Below are 26,869 nucleotides of genomic sequence, written 5' to 3'. Positions count from 1 at the left end.
TTTGTTGTGTCCTTTTTTTCAAATGACAATAAAGATATTAATGTGTTAGTGAACGAAAAATAGTCTTAGAAGTACAGTTTATACTTCCACAAAAATATAGTATAATTGGAAGTTAATTTTTTCTTTCATTTATGCTGTGGAGGATATTATTTTGATTTTACAAGAATAAAGAATAGACTTTCCCCACATTTGGGACATATGAAAAGTTGCTTACTTTTTGATTTGCTCCTCATGCAATGAAATTTTAGATAAAAGAACTCAATCTCTTTTTTCTTTTTCTGGAGAGAAAGGCAAATGGGAAACTTCAGTTATGGATATAAACCTAGACTTCTGACATTGTCTGACCAGACTTTTATACTTTTTGTCTGGTATAAAAGGATTTTTTGTTTTCTTAAAACTCCTCCCCACTCTTTTCCTGCTTTCTCCCAATATATTTATCATAATTTGGGTTTTCATATTCAGTATTTGTATTGTATTGTAATTATTCACTGCTCTACCACCTAATAAACTAAGATGACATTTCCTTTCTGGTACAGCTCTTTGTTTTTCTTGGAGTTAAGAATTGTTTCACTTTTTCATTTGCTTTGGGTTTGTTTTTGAACCTGTAGCTTAACCTTCCATACCCTCCAGCAGGCCTGTTTATATATAAATTTATACTTTTCGACATGGTCAAGTTGTCAGATGAATTCTTTCTTTCTTCTTCCCCCTTCTCTTCTCACCCCACTACCACCCCGCTCCTGGAAAACTTAATCTTCCTTCCTGCTTTCATCTTGACTGAGTCTTCACAGGTCTCCATGTGCAGCACAGTTGCCATGCTGGGCCTTCTCTTGTGAATCCCCTACCCTTCTTTTCTGGTTTGGACTCCCTATTTCTGGAGCCCATGTCATTGTTTTTCTTGATTTGGAGAGGTATATCTTCCCTTATTTACTGCGGAAGGATATGTGGATGATTTTGTAACTTGAGACTTTACCTGTCTGAGAGTTTCCTTTTTCCAGTCTCTCAGTTGGGTTGTGTGTGGGATTCTTGAATAATTCGAAAATAATTTCTGCTTCATTTCAAAATCATCCTCTGATTATATCCTGGTCCTCAGTGTTTAAAAAAGTCTGCTGCCATTCTGATTCCCCATCCTTTGAATGTGGACCTCTGTTTACATGTTTTCTGACCCTGGTACTCGGCACAGTGGGCTTCCTTGTGGCTCAGTGGTACAGAATCTGCCTTCCAAGCAGGAGACTTGGGTTCAGTGACCGGGTCGGAAAGATCTCCTAGAGAAGGAAATGGCTACCCATTCCAGTATCCTTGCCTGGAGAATCCCATGGACAGAGGAGCCTAGTGGGCTACCGTCCTTGGGGTCCTAAAAGAGTCAGATAGCAACTGTACCACCACCATTGTGCACGGTAATGTGCCACCCCCATCCCTTCCTGCCCCCACATTCATGTCATGGGCCTCTTTAATATGGAAACTCATTTACTTCCCTTCTAGCAAATGTTCTTGCATTATTACTTTGATAATTTCTCTCTTTCATTTTCACCATTCTACTATCTGAAATTCCTATAAATCGGATTTTTAAATCTCCTTTAGTGGTTCCCTAAGTTATCTTTTCTCTGCTCAGACTAACAAATGTGCAAAATTAAGTCACAAAATCTGAGTCCTCCTTTGACTTAGTTCACAATTTTGAATTAACAGTTTTGTCCAATGAGCATTTTTGGGTCATCATTTGCATTTAATGAAGTACATAAATCTTAAGTATTCAGTTTGAATACTGACAATGTATACACCTGTGTAAGCGCCCCACAGAGAATATTTTCATCCTCCCGGCAAGCTCCTTTAAGCCCTTCCCCACTGCCACCCACCAGGATTACTTTCACCTGATCTTGAACTTTATATTATGTATTCCTTTGTATCTGGTTACTTTTGCTCAACATGTTTTTGGGACTCATTAATTTTGTCATGTGTTAGTAGCTCCCTGTTGTTGCTAAGTTGTATTCCATTTTACGCCTGTACCACATATGAATATACCATAATTGTCTATCCATTTTCCTACTGATTGTTTCTAAATTTTGCCTCTTGAATAAAGCTACTATAAATAGTCTTCGATAAATCTTTTGGTAGACACGTTTTTATTTCTCCTGTTTAAAAACCTAGATTTATTTTTCTAACTACTTGATGTTCTTTGACGTGTTTATGAATGGTATTTTTAAATGCCTATTTTTATTTGTATGTTTATTGCTGGAACTTAGAGATTCTAACAGTTGATTTTTGTATTGCAATTAAGATTTTAGCAAATGGGGATTCCCTGGCAGTCCAGTGGTTTTGACTCTGTGAAAGTTCACTGCTGAGGCCATGTGGCAAGGCCAAAAAAAAAATGTTAAGAAATGTGTTTTCTATACGTCCATTCAGTCTTGCCTAGCCTTTCGAGCTATTAAAGCAAGCCTTTAAAAAAAAAAAATATATATATATATATAGGAATGCTATTTGTTCTTAGAAAACAGACTTAGAAACTCAGTTATTGGGACTTCCCTGGTGATCTAGTGGCCAAGACTCCTAGCTCCCACTGTAGGGGCTTGGGTTCCATCCCTGGTCAGGGAGCTAGATCCCACATACCGCAACCAAAAATCCTGTATGCCCTAACGAAGACAGAAGATCCTGTGTGCTGCAACTAGGACCTGGTGCTGTCAAATAAATAAATGAAACTCACCTATTAGAAGATAAACAGAATATAAAGTAAAATTTTAAGTAAAATTTAATACTGCTGGGAAACATTTGCTACCTTCTCATTTATTTAATAAATTTAAAGGGTAGCAGAGTATCTTATCTCTTTAGAACATTGTTTTCCCATCCTTCTAATATTTTCTCATTAGGGAATTCCCTGGCAGTCCAGTGGTTAGGACTCTGTGCTTCCACTGCAGGGAGTACGAATTTGATTCCTGGTCAGGGAACTAAGACCCCACGTGCTCTGGGGGCAACTAAGCCCACGCTTGCAACTACTATGGAGCCTGTGCGCTGCAACTAAAGAAGCTCACGCACCACAAGAGCCCAAGAGCCCCTGCACACTGGGACAAAAGATCCCACATGCCACAGGGAAGGTCCCATGTGCCACAACTAAGACACGATGCAACCAAATATTATTTAAAAATCAGCTGCATTTCTATGTGCTAATAATGTACAAACTGAAAAGGAAATTTTGTGTACAAAAGTAACCACTTACAGCAGCCTCAAAAATAACCAAATAGAACAAATAGAAATTAACCAAGGAGGTGAAAGACTTGCACAATGAAAACTAAAAAACAGTGATGAAAGAGATTAAAGAAGGCATAAATAAATGGAAACATTCCATTTTCATAGATTGGCAGACTTTAATACTGTTAAGATGTCAGTGCTACCCAGTGTGATCAATAGATTCAGTGCAGATCCTATCAAAATTCTGAGATTTTTTAATTTTGACAGAAATAGAAAAATATACCTCTAAAGTTAATATGGAATCTAAGGGATCCCAGATAGTCAAAAAAATCTTGAACAAGAATAAAGCTAGAAGACTTAGGTTTAATGATTTCAAAACTTACTACAAAACTACAGTAAAAAAAAAAAAAAATCATGGTTTTAACAGACAGACGTACAGGACCTAGAATATAATACAAAGTCAGAGATAAACCACTGCGTATGAATTAATTTCTGACAAGCGTGCCAAGACTATTTAATGGAGAATGGACAGTCTTTACAACAAGAGATGTTGGGGAAACTGGATATCCACATACCAAAGAATGAAGCTAACAATGTATACAAAAATTATCTCAAATCTAAGACTAAGTGGACTAAGTAAGATAATTTTTTTCTCATTGTCCAGTGTGTGAGAAATTGTGAGGAAGCTCAGATTGTTTGTTGTTTCTCAGTCACTCAGTTGTGTCTGACTCTTTGTGACCCCATGGACTGCAGCATTCCAGGCTTCCCTGTCCTTTGTTTCCTGGAGTTTGCTCAAACTCATGTCCATTGAGTCAGTGATGCCATCAAACCATCTCATCCTCTGTTTTCCCCCTTCTCCTCCTGCCCTCAATCTTTCACAGCATCAGGCCTTTTCCAATGAGTCAGCTCTTCACATCTGGTGGCCAAAGTATTGGAGCTTCAGTATCAGTCCTTCCAATGAATACTCAGGTTTGATTTCCTTTAGGATTAACTGGTTTGATCTCCTTGCTGTCCAAGGGACTCCCAAGAGTGTTCTCCAACACCACAGTTTGAAAGTTCTTTGGTGCTCAGTCTTCTTTATGGTCCAACTTTCACATCTGTACATGACTACTGGAAAAACCAGTTTTGACTATATGGACCTTTGTCAGCAAAGTGATGGCTCTGCTTTTTAATACGCTGTCTAGGTTTGTCATATCTTTTCTTCCAAGGAGCAAGCATCTTTTAATTTCATGGCTTCAGTCACCATCCACAGTGATTTCAGAGCCCAAGAAAATGAAATCTGTCACTGTTTCCATTTTTTCCCCATTTATTTGCCATGAAGTGATGGGACTGGATACCATGATCTTAATTTTTTGAATGTTGAATGTAAGGCAAGTACTGAGAAAGAGAATGAGCTGGCCAGCCAGGCAAAGAAAAGGAAGTTTATTAAAGGGAAACGAGAGAGTGACTGGCCCTTGAGAAGAACCAGCCCCTTCCCTTCTGGTGGGTCCCTCTTATACCCTCCTGGTGGGAAAGTGGGTCCCCTCAGGGGTGGTTAGTTTATCTTTATTCTGCAGCTGGAATTTGGCAGTTGGTAGCCTTGAGAAAGCCGAAGGTGTTCAATGGTAGGGTGGTCACTTAGTCTTGGCAAAGAGTGCCAGCGGCCAAAACAGGATGTCACTTGAGCAATGTGGTCAGTTTCATGGGTCACTGTGACTTTATATTTTATTTGTGAGCCATTTTTGACAATGAGATCCCATGTAGGCCCTATCATTGAGTTTTAAGCAAGCTTTTTCACTTTTTCACTCAGATCTGTTATAGACAACTTTGCCTTACTTTGCCAACAAAGGTCCATCCAGTGAAAGCTATGGTTTTTCCAGTAGTCATGTATGGATGTGAGAGTTGGACCTTAAAGAAAGCCGAGTGCTGAAGAACTGATGCTTTTGAACTGTGGTGTTAGAGAAGACTCTTGAGAGTCCCTTGGACTGCGAGGAGATCCAACCAGTCCATCCTAAAGGAAATCAGCCCTGAATATTCATTAGAAAGACATGCTGAAGCTGAAACTCCAATACTTTGGCCACCTGATGCAAAGAACTGACTTATTTGCAAAGACCCGGGGGCTGGGAAAGATTGAAGGCAGGAGAAGGGGATGGCAGAGGATGAGATGGTTGGATGGCATCACCAACTCACTGAACATGAGTTTGAACAAGCTCTGGGAGTTGGTGATGGACAGGGAAGCCTGGCGTGCTTCTATCCACAGGGTCGCAAAGAGTCAGACACAACTGAGCTACTGAACCGAGCTGACTTGTTAGAGGCTAGGTTTTAGTAGTACGTTATAATCGTACATCTAAGATGTACTTTATCACTAACTAGAATTTTTACATTTACTGTTTATGTTCTCTCCGCTTTATAAAAGAGGACATTCTCCAGTGTATCCCCAGCTCCAAAAGAGCGCCTGAATGGGGAATTTGAAGAAATATTTGTTGAATGGACGGTTATCTCCTTTAAAAAGTTTAAGTTCTTAGGACAGTTTAACAAGCCCGTTCGGTTTCCAGCTCTCATATAAGAATAAGCTTTTTCAAGTCCCGGAATAACCCTTTCTAGCAGTAGGGAAGAAGAAAACGGCACGTAGAGGAAGCACCTAGACAATCAAAGAAACTCAGCCGCAGCTCCTCATCTCCGCCCAGGGTTTCGCAATGCTCAGGGGCTCGGGAGGGGTCAGGCCTCGCGAGGCTGCATCTCTGTCCCTCATTGGCTGAGTTCGGGGGGCGTGGTGCTCAACACCGACCAATCACGGGGGGCTTTCGCCCACACGTGCCGAAGCTGGCCGGAGAATCCCGGAGGTTTCAGGCGAGTTGGGACAGCAAGGATCTGGGCCGAGGTGCATCCCTAAGGGGGCGAGTTGGCCGGGAAAGCTTCGGCTCCGAATCGGCGCGGGCCGCTCTCACGCAGCTTCCTGCCTCTGTGCCCGCTGCCATGTGGGCCGCTCTGAGATTAGCCCTGCGGCCCTGCGCCCGCGCCGCTGCCCCAGCTCTGCGTTCCTATCATGGGGACTCCGTGGCTTCCCTGGGCACCCCACCAGACTCCAGCTCTGCCATCTACCAGGTAGGGTGGGTGAGCGGCCCGGGTCAGTGATTCCTCTTCACCGACGGGACAAGCTGTTGGCCGGACTGGGGAGCATAGCGGGTAGGCTCCTTTTACCAGTAGCTCCTCTTTTCTCTGGATCCGCAGTCATGATTCTGGGACGCACTAAGAGGTCGTGAAGTTTGAAAAAAGAAAAAGATACATTTTAGTTCACTTTTAGCACTGGCACTGTCCTTTGTATCTTTAAAATCAGTGGTTCTCAAAGCCGGTGGTTCTCCAGGAGCTTGTTCCAGTTACAGTAGCCTTAAGCCGTACCCTAGGCCTTTTTGGTCTTCCAGGGTGGGGTCCTGATGTTTGCATGGTTAATAAGGTTGGGGGTGAGGAGGGGCAAAGGCCTTGGAGGCAGCTAGCTTTGGGAACCACTGGCCTAACACAGCTAACCCTGCTCTGTGGTTACTAGATTTGAAATAGTTGGTTATGTTAATGGGAAATATTTGTATTTAAATAGCTTTTCTTGGAAGTTGGAGGTGCCATAGGTCACAAAATCAACTCCTGGTTTATGAAATATCAGCTGGAAGTTTTCAGTCTATCCCATGGTTTCTAAGCCTGTACAGATAAAGTTTAAGTTGTGCAGATAACTTTCAGGAGATATATTTTATTTATTTATTTTTTAAAAATTTGTTTATTTTTGGTGGTGCTGAGGCTTTCTTGCTGCTAGTGGGCTTTCTTTAGTTGGAGTGTGTGAGCTTCTCCTTGCGGTGGCTCCTCTTTTTGCGGAGCACAGGCTCTGGGCCTGTGGGCTTCAGTCGTTGTGGCACATGGGCTTAGTAGCCCCTCAGCATATGAAATCTTCCTGGACCAGGGATCAAACCTGTGTCCCTTGCATTGGCAGGCAGATTCTTAACCTCTGGACCACCAGGGAAGTCCCCAGATAAAACACATTAAATAATTCTTTCCTTTGGAAAAGCAAATAGGTTGAAAGAAAATCAGCAGACTGAGGCAGAAACAATATCCAGTGAGAGACTTCCAGAAGTTTTTAGATTTCCTGGGATCAAGAGAGAATGTTTCTTTCAGAACGTTAAATGGTTATTGTGATATAGGCTTTCTTTGAAAGTGAAAGTTAAAGTCGCTCCGTTGTGTCCCACTCTTTGCCACTGCATGGACTATACAGTCCATGGAATTCTCCAGGCCAGAATACTGGAGTGGGTAGCCTTTCCCTTCTCTAGGGGATCTTCCCCACCCAGGGATTGAACCCAGGTCTCCCTCATTGCAGGTGGATTCTTTACCAGTTGAGCCATATGGGAAGCCCAAGAATACTGGAGTGGGTAGCCTATCCCTTCTCCAGCGGATCTTCCGGACCCAGGAATTGAATCGGAGTCTCCTGCATTGCAGGCAGATTATCAACGGAACTATCAGGGAAGCCACTATTTAGGTACTTAGAATAGATGTGCAGGAATGGAGTCATATTTTTGTCGGGGAGACAGACAAGAAAGCAGTGCATTGTGATGAGGGGTGTCTAAAGCCTAGAAAGTGATTGCAGAAAGATAAGAAGTAATGAGCGAGTTGGCTCTTGAATGGGTTAAGAACTGTCCAGGTTCAGGGTGGAGAATGGGCCTATACAACCAAAAGAAGTCATGAGAACATAGGTTCTAAATTATGAAAGCAGTTAGTGGGAGTGAGAACTTGGAAGTTCTGGTGTGGAATTCATGGGGTGGATGGGATTGCTTACGTGGCCAGGTAGAGGAGGGAAGCCATGTGTAGGAGCCATGTTTTGATTTCACTTTGCAGTCTGTTTGCTAAGATATTAAGTAGAGAAGTGGCATGATGCTGTGATCATGGTAGAATAATCGGGGGAGCAGCAGGGTAGGGAATGGGTTTCCCACCGTATCGAATATGACTTCTTCGTGGTGTGTTCTCTTGGTCGCTGTAGACCTCTGAGTGTTCTCCAGAGCTCCTGTAAGGTTACTTTAGCTGGTTCAGGGTTGTTCTGTGACGTCTCTGTGAGGGAATGAGCTCTTGGAGCTTATTGGTCTGCCGTCTTTTTGAAGTCAGGTCTGGGCTGATGTATTTGATAGCGGCTGCTAGTCAGGGGTTAGGGAGTGTGAGCCCGAGATTATAATTTTTTTCTCTGTGTAAAATGTTTTATGTTCTGGTTTAGTCTGTGAGCTAGTAATTAGAATAGGGAAGTAATTGCGCTATGGTGGAAAAAACACTGGTTTAGTATTTCATATATATTTAAAAGTAAACAAGGAACATTTTTCCACAGGGGGGAAATCCTGGAGGAAATGTTAACAGTGGCCCTTTCAGTGGGCAGAAGCAGCATTGTGCTTTAAGAACAAGATTCTAGAGCTAGTGAGCTTTGGTTTAAAATCCTGATTCTACTACTTGTTAGCTGAGTGATCTTGGGACTAATTACTTACTTCTCTGTGCCTCAGCTGTGTTGTGGCATTAATGATTAGGTGTATGTTTCATTTATCAAGACAGTTAGTGACAATGCCTGAAGTATAATAAACCCTCGAGAATTATTAGCTCTTGCTACTTTGCCTCCTCTTCTCAAGGTCATCTCATGATCTGTATTAGCTAGATTTTACTTCAGTAATGCTGAGTAGCAACCAATCCCAAGATTTTAGTGTTCAAAAGAACAAGTATTTAGTTTTCACACTTGGGTCGGTGGTGGCAATTCTGCTCTAGGACTGTATTAGATTCAGGTCCACACTGTTTCTTTTCTTTTTTAAAATTTTGGCTTCACTGTGTCTTCATTGTGTCTTCACTGCTGTGTTCTGGGATAATTGTCCTGTGGCATGTGGGATCTCAGCTCCCCAACCAAAGATCGCACCCACATCCCCTGCTTTGAAAGGCAAATCCTTAACCACTAGACTACCAGGGAAGTCCCTGCTCTACTTGTTTCTTATTCCAGGACCCAGAATGAAGGGGCAGGGGCTGCTGTGGGATGCTCCTCTCATTATGGAAGCCTGGGGCACAAGAGGAAAGAGAGTGGAAATACCTTGTCCCTCTTAAAGCCTCTGCTGGCAGCTGGTACACTGGCACTTTGCCTATATTCCACTTGTCAAATCACATAATGTGGACAGATTCAGAGATTGTGGGGTAGGAAAGTATAATCTCACAGTGAACCTTGGCAAGGGTGGGAGGGAAGGATGAATTTTAAACAAGTAGTACAGTCTACCTTAAGGCTACTAAGGTCCAGCTGTGAGGTCTAAGTCCCATGTGCAGGGGAGGAGAAAGGGTGAATAGGCAAAAAGACACCCTCACATGCTGGTCCACTTTTTTAAGGAGCCTTCCTGGAAGTCATAGCTGACAACTTTTGCTTCTAACTCATTGGTTAGAATTTAGTCACATAGCCACATTTGTCTGGAAAAGGAGGCTGGGATTATTTTATTTTGCTTTTATTTTTCTAGTTTTGGGGGATGTCTCATGGTTTGTGGGATCCTAGCTCCTCAACCAGGGATTGAATCCATGCCCTTGGCAGGGCAGTGAAAGCCTGGAATCCTAACTATTGGACCACCAGCGAATTTCCCTCTGATCCTTTTAAAACATAAAATAGGATCCTTTTTCCCCCGGGCTTTGTTTTTAAGGGTAAATTGTCAATAAGTGTGAAAGCAAGTATTTCTGAATTGGTTGGCGTCTCCTCACAATAGTATTTGATAGGACAGAAAAAGAAGATGGCATTCTAACCCTCAAAGGGTTAGAATTCCCAAACAAAGTAAAACAAATAGAGGTAAGCTCAGTAGACGTGTAAGGAAGGAAGTGGTTAAAATGAGTGGGAGTAGCCAAAAATGAAGTTGGAGATGAGATGGCATATGAATTAGGCTTTAAAAGGGGATGCTGAGGGACTTCTCTGGCAGTCCAGTGGTTAAGACTCTGAGTTTCCACTGCCAGGGGCACAGGTTTCATCTCTGATCAGGGAACTAAGATTCCATATGCCTCGAGGGGTGGCCAATAAATAAATAGATAAATAAATAAATAGAGGTTGAGATTTATATTGATGGACCAGAGAGGGGTTGTGGTAGTACAGAAGACATGGAGCAAAGACAGAGAGGCACGAACTAATCTTTTTTGTATGTTGGAGTTGGCTCAGTACAGAATTGGCCCAGTGTGGAGGCTACATATGGTTGGCATCTAATGCTGTGCTCCTTAACCCTCATTATGGTAAAAAAACAAAACAAAACAAAAAATGTCATTGGTTTCCTATAATACTCTCCCTCTTTTTCCTTGCTTCTGTTTTAGGAAAACTACGAACAGATGAAAACATTAGTAAATCAACTCCATGAGCGAGCGCAGAACATCAGACTAGGTAAGCACTCAGTTACTCTTCAGTTTATGCTTTTAATTAAGCTGTCCCTTTATTTGTTTTAGAAAAACTAGTAGCATCAAGGTTTTGACTCTTCGAGACTGTGCATTTGCTGTTAGTGGGAATGTAAATTGGGGCAGCCACTATGTAAGACAGCATGTTGTTGTTGTTTAGTTGCTAACTCGTGTCTGACTCTTTTATGACCCCGTGGACTGTAGCCCACGAGGCTCCCCTGTCCGTAGGATTTTCCAGGCAGGAAGGAGTGGGTTGTCATTTCCCTCTCTAGGAATCTTCTCCATCTAGGGATTGAAGCCGCGTCCCCTGCATTGGCAGGTGGATTCTGCCTGAGCCATCAGGGAAGCCAGGTAACACAGTGTGGAGGTCCTTAAAAAGTAAAAATAGAGCTACCATATGATCCAGCAATCCAACTCCTAGGCTTATATCTGGAAAAGATGAAAACTCTTAATTCCCCAGTGTTCATAGCAGCACTGTTTACAAGAGCCAAAGACATGAAAACACCCCAGATACCCATCAACAGGTGATTGGTTTAAGATATGGTATACGTATATATATATATATGTGGGTATATACTCAGTCCTAAAAAGAGAATGGAATATTGCCATTTCTAGCAACATGGATGGACCTCGAGAATATCATACTAAGTGAAGTAAGTCAGGAGGAGAAAGATAAACATTATATAATATTTTATATATGGAATCTAAAAAATAATGCAAATGAATCTGTACACAAAGCAGAAACAGACATGGAGGTATAGCCCAGTGGCAGAGCATTTGACCACCGGAACAGGCACAAAGACAGAAGGAACAAACCTCTGGTTGCCGAAGGGGAAAGGAAAGGGGCGAGAGAAATTAGGAGCGTGTGATTAACAGAGAAGAAGTTAGTATGCATAAAATAGATACGCAACACGGATTCACTAAACATGGAGGACAATATTTACTATCTTGTGATAACTGATAATGGAAAATAAACTGAAAAAATGTGTATAAATGAGTCCCTTTGCTGCACACCTGGAACTAATACAATGCTGCTATTTAACTATATTTCAATGTAAAAAGCCTGCATTTGTTGGCGTGCAGACAGTTTATTTTTAATTAGTATTTGGTCAGTTTTTCTGCTCAGGTAGCACTGCCATTATTTGGGGGAAAGTAGAAATTCAGATTCATCAATTATTATTATTATTTTTTGTCCACACTTTGTGGCTTGTGGGACCTCAGTTCCTCAACCAGGGATTGAACCTGGGCCCTGGCAGTGAAAGCACCAAATCCCAGCCACTAGAGCACCAGAGAACTTCCTCCTCAGTATTTTAAAACTATTACTTCTTAAGGTTTTTATTTCAGTCACAGGATCACACTGAAAGTTTTGTTTTACTTGAAGCAACTAAAAACATTTTCTGTTCATTAGTCATATTCATACTATATATTTTATTTTACATAATTGTGCTTTTTCTGCTGTGTTGTATAATTTGGAAATAATTTCTGTGTGGGTTTATTGCTAATTAAATAAATGAGATTTCCTAAAAACTTTGTAATTTGTCATTTTTTACTTTTAAATTGTGGACATAATAGACATTCTTTTTCTTGGAAGAAATTGCATCATAGGAATATAAAATGCTAATGTTTAAATAAGTACTACATCAACTTCTGTTGTGCCTTTATTGGTATATATGATAATTTACTTTAGAAGGCTCTGTGACTTGAAATAACAGCCATTTCCAAAGAAAGAGTCCTCATATTAAAGTACCTGAGAAGGAGCTGTTTGAATTTTATAGCCTTCATTTAAAAAGAATTCTCTGACTCCGGGGGCGCAGCGAGGAGAGAAATGAGGCTGAGCTGGGTCTTGACAGTACTGTCCATCTGCCTCAGCGCCCTGGTCATGGCCACAGGGGCCGAGGGCAAACGGAAGCTGCAGGTCGGATCTAGAAATGGGTAGACCACTGTCCCATCAAATTGCACAAAGGGGACGTCCTGCACATGCCCTACATGGGGAAGCTGGAAGATGGAACAGAGTTTGACAGCAGTCTGCCCCAGAACCAGCCCTTTGTCTTCTCCTTGGGCAGAGGCCAGGTCATCAAGGGCTGGGACCAGGGGCTGCTAGGGATGTGTGGGGGGAAAAGCGGAAGCTGGTGATCCCATCAGAGCTGGGGTATGGAGATCGGGGAGCTCCCCCAAAGATTCCAGGTGGTGCAACCTTGGTGTTCAAGGTGGAGCTGCTCAAAATCGAGCGACATTCAGAACTGTAGCCAAACTGGAGAGGGGAGGTGGAGAGGCCCCCATCAGGGACCAGACAGTTTAAAGAAAGAAAAAAAAACCTTAAAACCCAAAATAAACCAACAAAAAGAATTCTCTTCAATATCCTCATATATAGAATCTGTTTGGTCTATCAACCTGTGGTTTAAGGGTGTTGTGTTCCTGGATATGATCCTATCACATTCAGAGGACAGACTTTGAGTAGAAGTCATTAGTGAAATAATTTAGCAAAATCTTGATGGATTTCTGTTTAGTTTAAATTAAAGTATTTTTTAATATGTTTTTTCCTCTAAGCACTTTAAAGATGGAGACAAGGTAATTGATTAATGGCAGATGGACAGAAAGATCATCTAAAATTGTGTATTCATTTGTGTAGGTATTAGGGAAGAAATAAGCTCAGTATTTTCATCCTTTGTAGAATTTTGAGGTTGGTAGTTACTCTAATAAGTAAGCCACTTTGGTCCAGTTATGTAATCCCTCTTGAACATTTTCAGTATCTCATTTGTAACTTGAGACTCAAGAGTGGGTGGGTCTGTGAATTAAAGGCATTATTTACTCCAAGCACACATTTCTGTCTTCTTTTGACTTAATAGATTAATCAAAGTTAATTGAAAAAAAAATTAAAAAAAATCTGTTTGGAATACATTGGTCTCTGCCTTTTGTACTGTAGTAGTTTAGTGTCAAAATCAGTTAAATCCTCTAAAAGTTACCATGACATGAACAAGTAGATATGAAACTCAGTGTGGGGCCAGTTGAAGCAAAGACCTCATTCAGATGGCAGTAATTGCTCCCATTCTATCTATAAAGATATAGGGGAGAATTAAACAAAAAACAGGCGAAGAGGGTAAACTTCATATAGGTCCTTCTATATTGTGTGTTCTCAGTTGTATCTGACTCTTTGTGACCCCATGGCTTGTAGTCTTCTTTCCATGGAATTTTCCAGGCAAGAATACTGGAGTGGGTTGCCATTTCCTACTCCGGGGGATCTTTCTGGCCCAGGGATCAAACCCTTGTCTCTTGTGTCTCTTGCACTGGTAGGCCGATTCTTTACCCCTGTGCCACCTGGGAAGCCATTCCTTCTAGGGTAGGTACTTGTAATATAAGAAGAATATTATTTTGATAATGGCTGTATCCAGTCCCTTTGGTTTTAAGTCACAAAGATCCAAATCAAACTTGTTTAATCCAGAAGCCAACCACCAAACCATGGAAAGGAAGTGCTGAATGGACTGGGGGACTCCAAGCCCTGCAGGACTTACTTTCTCTGCCCATTTTCTCTCATTTCAGGATGTGCATGTATGTTGGACCGCATTCTCTTTCTCTATGAGGTGGGGAACTAGGTTGCTTGGAGGCCAGCAACAATCTGAAGTAAATTGTAAACAATCAGTTTACAATCTGAAGGAAAGATCTAGTTATCCTTTCACCTCCAATTTGGAAAACTGTGATGGGTTCTCTGGGGTTCCATGTTCTCTCCCTGACCCAGTCACTGTATCCAGTGGGGTGTGGTACGTCACAGTGCCAGCCTGGACCCACGTCCACCAGGACTCCAAGACAGTGGGCAGCTGGCAGCTCCTGAAACTTCATGGCGGTGGCAATGGTTTTCAGGAAAGGAGGAAAGGAAAGCAGGCAGTCAAAAAGCAAAGGATGTCAATTACACTGTCTCCAGACCACCCTGGGCTTCCTTGGTGGTTCAGTGGTAAAGAATCCACCTGCAATGCAAGAGACAAGGGTTTTATCCCTGAGTCGGGAAGATCCCCTGGAGATTCTTGCCTGAGAAATCCCATGGACAGAGGAGCCTGGAGGGCAGTCCATGGGGTTGCAAAGAGTCGGACACAACTTCATGACTAAACAACAACAGACCGCCCTGATTTCTCTCTAGGAAGAGAGGGGTGTGTAAAGAGGAGGGTGAGTTGTAAAAACAGGGGTAGCAGACATTTGTCATTCTTTTTGACCAGGTAACTCCTGAACCCCTGTTCTAAGTGTAAGGAAATGGTGTTTAAAAATGACATGAGTTTTTGTCTACTGGATATGATTTGAGAGGCAAGATATCCTGCTGGTATGCATTTCAGAAAGATGACTAGGATCATACTCTTGAAGTCATCTTGGAATAAGGCATTGTCTCCTGAAAAAGAATCAGAACCCTTGCTGAAATGAAAGTATCTTTTGTTGGGAGCAGGACTGATGAATGAATGACTCCCTTTGGATGTTAAGATCAGTGGGTGTGACTAAGAAGCAGTAGAGTCCTCCAGCCCTGAGCATCTGACGGTCTGGTTCTAGAGGAGAGGAGGGAAGCTAGGGAAGGACAAACAGCCTTCCTCACAGTGCTGCCTAGAGTTAGTACTGTAATGCCAGGAAAATGGATATTACACAGGTACATATAATGTAAAAGTGATATACACTTCAGTCCATGGGATTCCGTAGGCAAGAAGACTGGAGTGGGTTGCCATGCCCTCTTTCAGGGTATCTTACCCACCCAGGGATCAAACCCACATCTCTTACATCTCCTGCATTGGCTGGCAGGTTCTTTACCACTAGTGCTATCTGCGAAGCCGTATGTTATTATATAACATATATATCAGTAATACCTTTAAAGACACATTTTAAAAAATATATTTTATTGAAGTATAGCTGATTTACAATGTTATGTTAATTTCTGCTGTATAGCAAAGTTCAGTGATTCTTGTTCATATTCTCTTCCATTATGGTTTATCACAGGATATTCAATATAGTTCCCTGTGCTATGCAGTAGGATCTTTTTGTTTATCCTATATATAATAGTTTACATCTGCTAATCCCAAACTCCCTGTCCATCCCTCCGTGACCCCCTCTCCCTCTTGGCAACTACAAGTCTATTCTCTATGTATATGAGTTTGCTTTTGTTTCATCAGTTCAGTTTAGTCGCTCAGTCGTGTCTAACTATTTGTGACCCCATGGACTGCAGCACGCCAGGCTTCCCTGTCCATCACCAACTCCGGGAGTTTACTCAAGCTCATGTCAATTGAATTGGTGATGCCATCCAACCATCTCATCCTCTGTCATCCCCTTCTCCTTCCCCCTTCAATCTTTCCCAGCATCAGGGTCTTTTCAAATGAGTCAGCTCTTTGCATCAGGTGTCCAAAGTATTAGAGTCTCAGCTTCAGCATCAGTCCTTCCAATGAATGTTCAAGCTTGATTTCCTTTAGGGTGGACTGGTTGGATCTTGCAGTCCAAGGGACTCTCAAGAATCTTCTCCAACACCACAGTTCAAAAGCATCAATTCTTCGGTGCTCAACTTTCTTTATAGTCCAACTCTCACATCCATACGTGACTACTGGAAAAACCGTAGCTTTGACCTTTGTTGGCAAAGTAATGTCTGCTTTTTAATATGTTGTCTAGGTTGGTCATAACTTTTCTTTCAAGGAGTAAGTGTCTTTTAATTTCATGGCTGCAGTCACCATCTGCAGTGATTTTGAAGCCCCCCAAAATAAAGTCTGTCACTGTTTCCACTGTTTCCCCATCTATTTGCCATGAAGTGATGGGACCAGATGCCGTGATCTTAGTTTTCTGAATGTTGAGCTTTAAGCCAACTTTTTCACTCTTCTCTTTCACTTTCATCAAGAGGCTCTTTATTTCCTCTTCACTTTCTGCCATAAGGGTGGTGTCATCTGCATATTTGAGGTTATTGATATTTCTCCCGGCAATCTTGATTATAGCTTGTGCTACATCCAGCCCAGCATTTCTCATGATGTACTCTGCATATAAGTTAAATAAGCAGGGTGACAATATACAGCCTTGACATACTCCTTTTCCTATTTGGAACCAGTCTGTTGGTCCATGTCCAGTTCTTTTTTTTTTTTTTTCCATGTCCAGTTCTAACTGTTGCTTCCTGACCTGCATATTCTCAGGAGGCAGGTCAGGTGGTCTGGTATTCCCATCTCTTTCAGAATTTTCCACAGTTTATTATGATCCACACAGTCAAAGGCTTTAGCATAGTCAATAAAGCAGAAATAAATGTTTTTCTGGAACTCTTTTGCTTTTCCCATGATCCAGTGGATGTTGGCAATTTGATCTCTGGTTCCTCTGCCTTTTCTAAATCCAGCTTGAACATCTGGTAGTTTACAGTTGATATATTGTTGAAGCTTGGCTTTGAGAATTTTGAGCATTACTTTACTAGCATGTGAGATGAGTGCAATTGTGCGGTAGTTTTTATTTCATAGATAAGTTCATTTGTGTCATATTTTAGATTCTGCATGTAAGTAATATCATATGGTATTTGTCTAACTTACTTCACTTAGTGAGGCAGTCTGTAGGTCCATCCATTTTCCTGCATATGGCATTATATCATTCTCTCTTATGGCTGAGTAGTACTCCATTATGTGTATGTGTGCGTACGTGTGTGTATGTGTGTATGTGTATGTGTACATGTGTGTATATACATGTGTGTACGTGTATGTGTACATGTGTATACACGTGTGTATTTGTGTATGTATGTGTGTACATGTGTATACACGTGTGTGTGCATGTGTGTACGTGTGTGTGTGTACGTGTACATATATACATACACATCACATCTTCATTCATCTGTCTGTGGACATTTAGGTTGTTGCCGTTTCTTGGCCGTTGTGAATAGCATTGCTATGAGCAGAGGGGTGCATGTATCTCTTTGAATTATGATCTTCTCTGGATATGTGCCCAGGAGTGGGATGGCTAGTTCATGTAGCAACTCTATTTTTAGTTTTTTGAGGAACCTCAATACTGTTTTCCATAGTGGCTGTACCAATTTACATTCCCACCAACAGTGTAGGAGTTTTCTCCACACCTTCTCTAGCATTTGTTGCGTGTAGACTTTTTACTGATGGCCATTCTGACTGGTATGAGGTGGCAGTTCATTGTAGTTTGGTTTTGCTTTTCTCTGATCATTACTGGTGTTGAGCATCTTTTTATGTGCCTGTTGGCCTCATCTGTAGATATCCTGAGTTTTGAATTCCTAACATTTCCTAAATAATTTTCAGATAAGAGGAAGGGACAGTGTTTCAAGTTGCTTGGAAGGTTAACCTTTGAAGTTTTCATCTCAGAGAACTTGTGATAAATAAAAAGGTTGACAGTAATGAATGGATTCTGGTCCTCCATTTTGTGTTTTCTCTTCTGCCTCTTCACTGCTCCCTTTATTTCAGGTTTCTTCTCAGGGCACCATGTTTGCTCTCCCCTTTGGTTCCCATAGAGCGTGTCAGGAATACACCTGCAAGGCGGGAGACACAGGTTCTGTCCCCCTGTTGGGAAGATCCCCTGGAGGGTGGCATGGCAACCCACTGCAGGATTCTTGCTGGGAGAATTCCACGGACAGAGGAGCCTGGTGGGCTGCAGTCCATGGGGTGGCAGAAAGTCAGACACGACTGCAGCGGCTAAGCACACCTAGCACTCGTAGCACATAGGATCTGCTGCTGCTGCTGAGTTGCCTCAGTCGTGTCCGACTCTGTGCGACCCCCCAGGTGGCAGCCTGCCAGGCCCTGCCGTCCCTGGGATTCTCCAGGCAAGAACACTGGAGTGGGCTGCCATTGCCTTTCCCGATAGGATCGCTAGGAGCGGCTTAGTCGTTTCTATAGGTGGAGCAAGGATTATCCCAGCTGTGTGATTTGTGCTAGCCAGACCTTAAGTATTTTGGTTAACAAGTTAAATGAAGGCCTGTAAGTGTTTTGATAGATTTGGAAGTGTTTAGTTTTTCTAAAACTGAGTAATAACTTTACTGATATAGAAAAATGCAAAGTTTCTGGTGGTTGAAACAAGGGCCTCTTAATGACCTTGAGATAAGGCTTATGTAGGTTTTTTAAAATATTATTTTATTAATAGTTGATTTACAATGTCATGTTAATTTCTGCTGTATAGCAAAGTGATTCAATTATACATATATACACATTTTTCATATTTTCAATTATGGTTTATTATAGGATGTTGAATATAATTCTCTGTACCATACAGTAGGACTTTGTTGTTTAAGGAGTTTGTGTAGTTTTAAAAACACTTTGGAGTGGAAGTTAAACTGCATGTCTGTAGCTCCAGCAATGCATATAGCATCATTGAAGTGACCACAGTTAAGCATTTGTGCTGAGCGTGCAGAGGCTGACCGCTATGTCTCGACTGCCCCCTGGTGACAGCAACGAAAAGATGCTATAAACTGTAAAATGCTTCCTGATTTTAGGAGTGTTAAAATGTGAACAAAATGTGTGTTTTAGAATCAGTGCAATATGGTAAATGAGATTGAAGCAAAACATGGCTTTTCCGGCTCTGAGTCTGTGGGGGTGGAGATAATTAGTGCAAAAATCTTTAAGAGTAATGTTTAGAAAACTAAGGTGCTGTGACATGCTGTCTTTTTGTGGTCCATGTGAATTCTGTGACCTGAGAATGTATATCAAGGATAGCACTCTTTGTGATTTTTCCTAATAAAATCTGAATTCACTAGATGCTCTGTGTAGCGTAAGGGAGTTAGAGAAGGCGAGGTTCAGGAAAAGAATGAGACCGGCACTTTACAGGAACAGGTCACCTTTAATGAGGTGAGAAGGGGCAGTGGTCAGATTAGTGAGCTGCTGCACTTATCTAACAAAAGAGTGAGTATATATAGGCATGTATGTGGAAAGCTACTGTCTCAAGGGGGCCTGTTCTCCAAGGTTGTTTGGAGTAGTTATCTCTTAAACTAAACGGCTGGGGCAAGGAATTTTGGAGATCCGCCAGAGGCTGGACCTGCTGGGAGCTGGGCGTAATCAACCTTAATGTCAATTTTTTTCTTCGGGTGAGAGAGTTCTTTGTTTTGCATAGAATGGTGGGGAGGACCTGGAGAGGAGTTTAGCTCCAGGCTACTTTGAGCCAAGTAACTTCCCTTCACTCTGAATAGCAAAGTCAAGGTTTAGGCAGAATTAGGAATAACGTTGGTCTAAGTACTTAAAAAAAAGACAAACAAACCACAAATCTATTTTATTACTTCTTTTTCATCTCACCCTCCCCTGGCCTTTTTCCTGTTAGCTGCTTAGTGGACACTTATGCCCCTCAGCTCCCCAAAGACCTTCACCCAAGCCTGGTCTTCTTTGTAGTGCCTTAGGTTCACTTTTCTTTAATGTTTATTTTTAAACAGCTTTATTAAGGTATAATTGGCATGTGACAACTGCATTATGTAAAGTGTACAGTTTGATGAGTTTTGACATATGCATATACCCATGGAACTGTCTCTGCCATCAAGATGATGATGAAAATGTCACTCTCAGAAGCTTCCTCTGCCCTTTGTTACCCTTCTGTTCCCCCCCCTCTCCTATCCCAACACATACCTCAGTTAGGAACTCTGAATTCCCTGGGGCTGGGCCCTTTGATTTAATTCACACTATCTTGTAAGTCTTTCTCTTCCAGAATTATTTTCTTTTTAAAAGATTAGATGTATGATATGTTCTTCTTGGTTACCTTAAGGCAGGCTTAGTCTTAAAAATATGCCCTCTACGTCTTCAGAAAAAAATAAAACATCCCTTTAGATACAGGAAAGTCTTGATTTGAAAATAAGGTTGTAAAAAAAAAAAAAAAAAGAAAAGAAAATAAGGTTGTGTAAAAAATAAAAAAATAAAAAAAATAAAAATTAAATTTTAAAAATTAAAAAAAAATTAAAAAAAATTAAAATAAGGTTGTGCTACTTGGAGCCTTCTTTGAAATCTGTATGAATGTATTTTCTCACCTAAAAAAACAAATCATTTTTAAAAATAGCTGAACATTTCAGTGGACAAGGAGTTTATTAAGATGGAACTCTTAGGCAGCATCTTTTCCCTTACGAAGGTAAAGATGTTAAGGTGCAATACGATGGTCTGTTCTGACCGATTGCTGTGATTGGCTGAGGGTAGGGTGTGGCTATTCCCCAGGTACTGAGCCTGGCAGGTGTCAGGCTGGGTGAGGCTCCGTGTACCCCTCACCTCAAGCAGCCTCATCAGGTTGGTTACCCCAGAGAACTCTTCAGTCATTGTAATTTCCTTTTGTCTGGGCCAAAGTCAGGAAACACTGAAGACAATCTCTGAGTCAGGATAGTAACAAGAGGGGACTTTTTTTTCTTTTTGGCCCCACTACTGTGGCATGTACAGTCTTAGTTCCCCCAACCAGGAATCCAACCTATGCCCCCTGCAGTGGAAGCACAAAGTCTTAACCACGGACCTCAGGCAAGTCCCCAGAGGGGATGTTTTAATTATTATATGATGTGTTCAGCTCTCTCCTGTTCAAGGGCCTTAAAGGTTACTGGTCACTAGTGGCACCTCGGCTTCCCAGGTGGCGCTAGTGGTGAGCACCCGCCTGCCGATGCAGGAGACACGAGAGACTCAGTTTCCATCCCTGGATCAGGAAGATCCCGCGGAGGAGGAAATGGCAACCCGCTCCAGTGTTCTTGCCTGGAGAATCCCATGGAACTAGGAGCCTGGCAGGCCATAGTCCATGGAGTCGCAAAGAGTCGGACGTGACTGAAGCGACTTAGCACGCACATAGAGTGGTACCTTTAGCTAAGATTTGTTGTGTATATTATGGAAGTCAGAAAATGCTTTTTACCTGGGACAGATGATGTTAGAAACATTTCAAATTTCATAGAGCATATAGTACAGTGCTAGATATTTGTAATAGGTGTAATAAGTGTGGTGGAGATGAGACAGTATTTGCAGTATGTGAGATGCAGAGAAACATATTGCATTATTTCCTTAAGTAATTACTGCTGAATTTAGAAAATGTGTAATATACTGTGGGCTTGAGAATGGGTTGATTTTTTTTTTTAATTCCAGTTTGAATGATCTGAAAAATTACCTGTTTTTCATAGAATATGTTAATTTTTTTTAAAGTACTGTATTTTGGACTAAGTGTTATATGTTTTTCTGGTATTCAGTTGAATGGAGACCTTCTATTGAATTCGTCTCATCCATCATGTTTTTTATCACAGGAGGTGGTGAGAAAGCCAGAGCACGTCACATATCAAGAGGAAAACTGTTACCCAGAGAAAGAATCGACAATCTTATAGACCCAGGGTTGGTACATACCCAGACGTTGGCTCAGGGTGTCCTCTGTTCCATGGTGCTTTCTTAGTGGTTTTTTTTTCTTTTTTGGCTGTCCTGTGCGGCTCTCAGGATCTTGGTTCCCCAACCAGGGATTGAACCCAGGCCCTCGGCAGTGAGGTGCAGAGTTCTAACCATTGGACCACCAGGAAATTCCCATCTTAGAAAGTTTTGTGAAATAAATGGTTTTAAATTCTGGTTCTTACCTAAGCTTCAGCAACAAGTGGTTGTTGTGAGGCTGCGATATGTCAGGTGCTCTTCTGGGTGCTAGCGATGCATCACTGAACAAAGCAGACCAAGTTCCTTGCCCTGCTGGGGCTTACATGGGGGCAGGAGGAGACAGAAAATAGTTGGTAAATGTCACAAATTATATAGTATGTTGGAAGGTGATCCGTGTCATGGGACAAAAAAGAAGAGGTAGACCAGCATTACAAGAGAGAAAGATGAAGATCAAGTTGCAGTTTCAATGAGGTGGTTAGGATCGGCCTCGCTGAGGGGTGACATTTGAACAAAGATGGGAAGGAGTGGAGCGAGATGGGCTGTGTGTATCTGGGGAGAGAGGGTTACAGGCAGACGGAGCGGCCAGTGCGAGGCTTCTGTGCTGGGAGCTGGGAGTGGCTCACAGATGCTGATATGCCGAAGGGCCCGGGAGGCTGTCTCATGGGAGCGGAGGTTCAGTGAAGTGGGGAGTAGCAGAAGATGGGGTCAAATTCATAACGCATTTGTGGGTCAGTGTAAGAGTTTGGACTTTTACTCTGAAAGAAACGAGGAGACTTGGTAGGACTTACCTGACTTATGTTTTAAAAAGTTATTCTGGCCACGGGTGTGGGTAGCCTATGTGGCTTGAGGGTGAAAGGACCAGGACCAGTTAGAGAAATGAAGATTCAGAAGTATCGTTTCTGCGGACACGCACACACGTGCCCAGCCTAGAGACAAACACCGTTAACACCTAGTGTGCATTAACACACTAGTGTATATACCGTTAACACCTACACTATTTTCATGCAAACATGGATCAGACACACTTTTTTTTTTGTTTGTTTTAGAAAAATGGAATCTTGTGTTTTATAACTCCCTTCTCCCCCTCCCCCACCACCCTTAATGTATCTTGAACATTTAAGTGAGAGGATAAAAACAGTGGTTGGGAGCTTGGTCCCCTATTTAAGAGCTTATTAAACTCAGCTCTGCCACGTTCTAGTAGTTGAGTGACCTCAGACAACTGACCTCATCGCTGTGTTTCAGTTTCCTCATCAGTCAGTGGGGATCCTAGTGGGATCCATAGCAGAAGGTAGTTCTGAGGACTGAATGAGTGAGTGTTTCTGAAGCTCCTAGGAGAGAGGCTGGCACGTGGTTAAGTGCTACGTAAGTGTTAGGTGCTGTTCTCTTTCTATACCAATACATACATCTGTACAATATCTTCAAAGATAAATGTGTTCCTTTGTGTGGCTGTGTTGTATCAATCCCCAAAGTGTTCACACTAGACTTTGTTTTAGACATTCTTCCTTTTATAGACTTTATATCCAACACACATATTTGAAATGTTGCCCCATTAAAGAAAAAAAATTGTTTCCTTTTCCATTCAAGTAACTATTTGAATAACTAACTATTCAAATATGATTTAAAAAAAAGAAAACATTAATTCAGGCAGCATTCTTTCTTCCGTTCAGGTCTCCATTCCTGGAATTATCACAGTTTGCAGGTTACCAGTTGTACGGTGATGAGGAGGTCCCTGCAGGTGGCGTTATTACAGGCATTGGAAGAGTGTCAGGGTGAGTATTCTGACGGTGCTCAGCCCCGTGGGTCAGGAAGCAGGCCGACAGGGCAGGGCAGCCAGCACTCACTTGCATGAGAGTGTGTGAGTGTCTTGCTGGTGATATTATTTAGATCTGAGGCTTCCTACCCAGATGTGTTAGATTCATCTGTGGAGCTTCAGGGATGGAAATCGAAGGGAAAAACCCCAAGCAGTGATCCTGGGGACCCAACCCAAACCTTCATACTTAATCAGAATCTCCAGGGTTTGGACTTGGCGTGGGTAGTTTTCCAAGGCTCTGCAGGTGATCTCTTGCACATCTAGAGCAAAGAACCGCTGTCTTAGAAGAGTAGTTCTCAGAGTTTGGTCCCCAGGGAACATCAGCCTCATGTGAGAACTTGTTAGAAGTGTCAATGGTCAGGTCTTCCCAAAAAGTACTAAGTCACATTCAGGGAGTGGAGCCCCGAAATCAGCATTTAAACAAACTCTCCGGATTCTCCAGTGCTATCCTTTGAGAACCACCATAGACTTAGGGCATCTTGATTGCTGGATACTACATTTGTTTGCGTGTATTTTTGTATGATCTCACACTGACCACGCAGTCACCGTTCCTTGTATTGCAATAAACACTTCCCATTGCCTAGTTGTCTTAATCTTTACCACAATCCTGTGAGAAGGGGTGCTGTTATAACCATCACCATTCTGTAGGTAAGGAAACTGCCTTAGAGTGTTAAAAATAACTTTCCAAAGATCAAGCCACTGGCAAAACTTGACTTTGAGATCAGGCAGCCTGATACAATTGCTTTTGACTCGGATTCTGGTTTATGTGTGTGTTCCTCCACCTTCACCCCTTGATTTGTGCCTTCACAGGAGGTGTGACTATAGTCGTTCACCATTGTTGCTTCTTTCTTTCTTCCTTCTTTAATTCCTAAACCTTACGCCCTAGTGATAAATCAAAGAGATAGATGGGTAGGGACCAGAACACAGCCTTGCTTCATTCCACTGAAGATTTTAAACTTTGTAATCAGTGCTCTTATCAGACACCCATTCTCTGAGGCTCTCTATGAACATCAGTAGCCAGGGCTCAATATTGAGTGTATGTACTTTAGCTCACAAGATTCCGTGGAGGCAGGGGCCAAGACCAGACAGATTTTGTGTTTTCCCTGAAGCTGCTCTGGTGTTGGATAATATGACTGGAAAATAATTCACTTATTCAAAACATCTAAAGTAAATACTTCACTATAATTTAAGTGACCTTTCTTACATAATCATATGGTTGAATATGGTTAGCACCCTTTCTTTAGCAGATGATAGATGTTTAAACTGGCTTAAACAAAAAAAGATTTGTTGACTCTTAACTGATTTTGGGCCAAGCCAGATCTAGGAGCTCAAACAGCATCACCAGGCCACCAGGCTGGTTTTTGGATTTGTTCCTAGGCAGTCTGTTTAAGCCTTGAGGCAGAGCGGGCCGTGGGCTTCCCCAGCTTCTGCGCTATAAGCTTAGCAGCCGCAGTAAGAGAAGACCTCCTGAGGGCACAGGCCTAGGACCAGGGCCCATCGCTGAACCCACCAGATGGACACTGAGTAGAAAGGCCTGGTCCTTGTGCCCACCTCTGAGGGTGGATGGACTTTGGGGTCAGTCCTGCTAGAACCACATGGATTAAAAATAGAGAAGAGAAAAAAAAAAATAGAGAAGAGGCAGTTTCTGAAAGAAAGTTTAATTTTGTTGCCAATGTAATAGATATTTTTGCTGGATAGGCAAAGTCAATAGGTGTCTAATACAATGTGTGTGTTTTCGTTTTAGCCGTGCCTTGCGGCATGAGGGATCTTAGTTTCCCAACCGGGATCGAATCCATGCCCCATGCAGTGGAGGCACGGCTTTGTAACCACTGGACCACCAGAGAAGTCTCTAATACAGTATTTTGTGGACTTATTTTACGTCTCATTTCTGTCATGTGCCTGGTTTTTGTCTTGTTTTGGGGGGGCGTGGCCCTAGGTCTCATTGCTGCACGTGCTGTTTCTCTAGTTGCAGTGAGCCGGGGTGGTTTTTCCAGGTGTGATGCACAGGTTTCTTATTGCGATGGTCTCTCGCAATAAGACTGTGTTGCAGAACAGTCTCTGGGATGTGCAGGCTTTAGTAGTGTGGCACTGGGGCTCAGCAGTTGCGCTTCGCGTGCCCCCAGAGCATGGGTTCAGTAGTTGCGGCACACGGATTTAGTTACCCAGAGGCATGTGGAATCCTCCCGAACCAGGGATCGAACCAACGTCCCCAGCATTGGAAGATGGTTTTTAAACCATTGGACCACAAGGGAAGTCCTATGATGTTTCCATAAGACTAGTAAAAGTTACTAGTGATGTCCCTTGTCCAAGGTTGATAGAGGCAAGTGACACGAGTCAGAATTTCAGCCTCCCTTTGCCTGACTTCATAGCCTGGGCTCTTTGCCGCACCAGAACTTCTTAAGTTTTTCTAATGCAGCGCCCCCAGGAAAGGGAAGAGTGACCACACTCTGGAGGTGTGAGGTTATGGCCCAGTGACCTGCCAAGAGCCTCAATTCCTTTTGAAGTGATTTGTTTAATATTAAAGTCATTAAAAATGTACTTCTCACTCTGTAAAATGTTAATTATAATGTGGGAAAATGCTTGCTATAACCTAGTGAATAAAACTGATGCTCAGAGGAGAGAAACCACATACCCTAATAAAAGAAATTTAACATCACCTAAGGTCGTGGGCTCAGTTGTTGTTCTCTAGTTCATGTTCAACAAGAACTAAGTAAGTTATTTTTTAGAATTCTAGAGAATATAAAGTGAGGTAACAAAATGTCCTAAATATAAAGAAGATTAAATTTTGTGAAGACCACACTGTTCTCTCAAGTTTCAAGTGAGCCTCCAATTTTCAGTTTTCCTGGCAGCACTCAGCAGGCTCTCTGCTGGCCTCTTCATTCACTTTCCTGCTTCTTGCCAGTTGCTTGTGGGCCATGGTACCTGACAAACTGGTTTTGGTGACTCATTATAGTATATGCTTTCAAAAATACTGTTTTAAAATTTGCACCTATTGTTACTTTAGGCAGGATAAATGTTGTATTTTTAACTTCTTTTACTTTTATAGAAAAACATATGGCAGTAACATGAAGAACTTTTGAAAATATGAAACATAAATACTTTCAATGGCTCAGTTTTCCTTTTTGAAAATTACCTTCCTAAAAGGAAATTCTGAAGTTTATCATGAGAGATTTTCTCATCTCGAGACTTGGATTTGCTGTTGTTGTTGTCTTAT

At 42.1% G+C, this 26,869-nt stretch overlaps 1 protein-coding gene and 1 pseudogene across 1 annotated transcript in view; both read left to right on the top strand.

The window, feature by feature from the left end:
- The first annotated feature begins 5,977 nt into the window (after positions 1-5,977).
- MCCC2 (methylcrotonyl-CoA carboxylase subunit 2) overlaps positions 5,978-26,869 on the top strand; it is a 78,374-nt gene continuing 57,482 nt past the window's right edge. The window contains exons 1-4 of the mRNA XM_043489248.1: positions 5,978-6,261; positions 10,486-10,552; positions 21,734-21,818; positions 23,513-23,614. Coding sequence (XP_043345183.1) covers positions 6,133-6,261; positions 10,486-10,552; positions 21,734-21,818; positions 23,513-23,614 — 383 coding nt within the window. The 5' untranslated portion in view covers positions 5,978-6,132. The remainder of the gene's footprint in view (positions 6,262-10,485; positions 10,553-21,733; positions 21,819-23,512; positions 23,615-26,869) is intronic.
- Positions 12,146-12,886, top strand: LOC122454636 (annotated as a pseudogene).

The sequence above is a fragment of the Cervus canadensis genome, chromosome 16 (assembly GCF_019320065.1).
Source record: "Cervus canadensis isolate Bull #8, Minnesota chromosome 16, ASM1932006v1, whole genome shotgun sequence".
NCBI classification, from domain to species: Eukaryota; Metazoa; Chordata; class Mammalia; order Artiodactyla; family Cervidae; genus Cervus; species Cervus canadensis.
The sequence above is the reverse complement of the archived record's forward strand: the minus strand, read 5'-3'. Positions and strand labels throughout refer to the sequence as shown.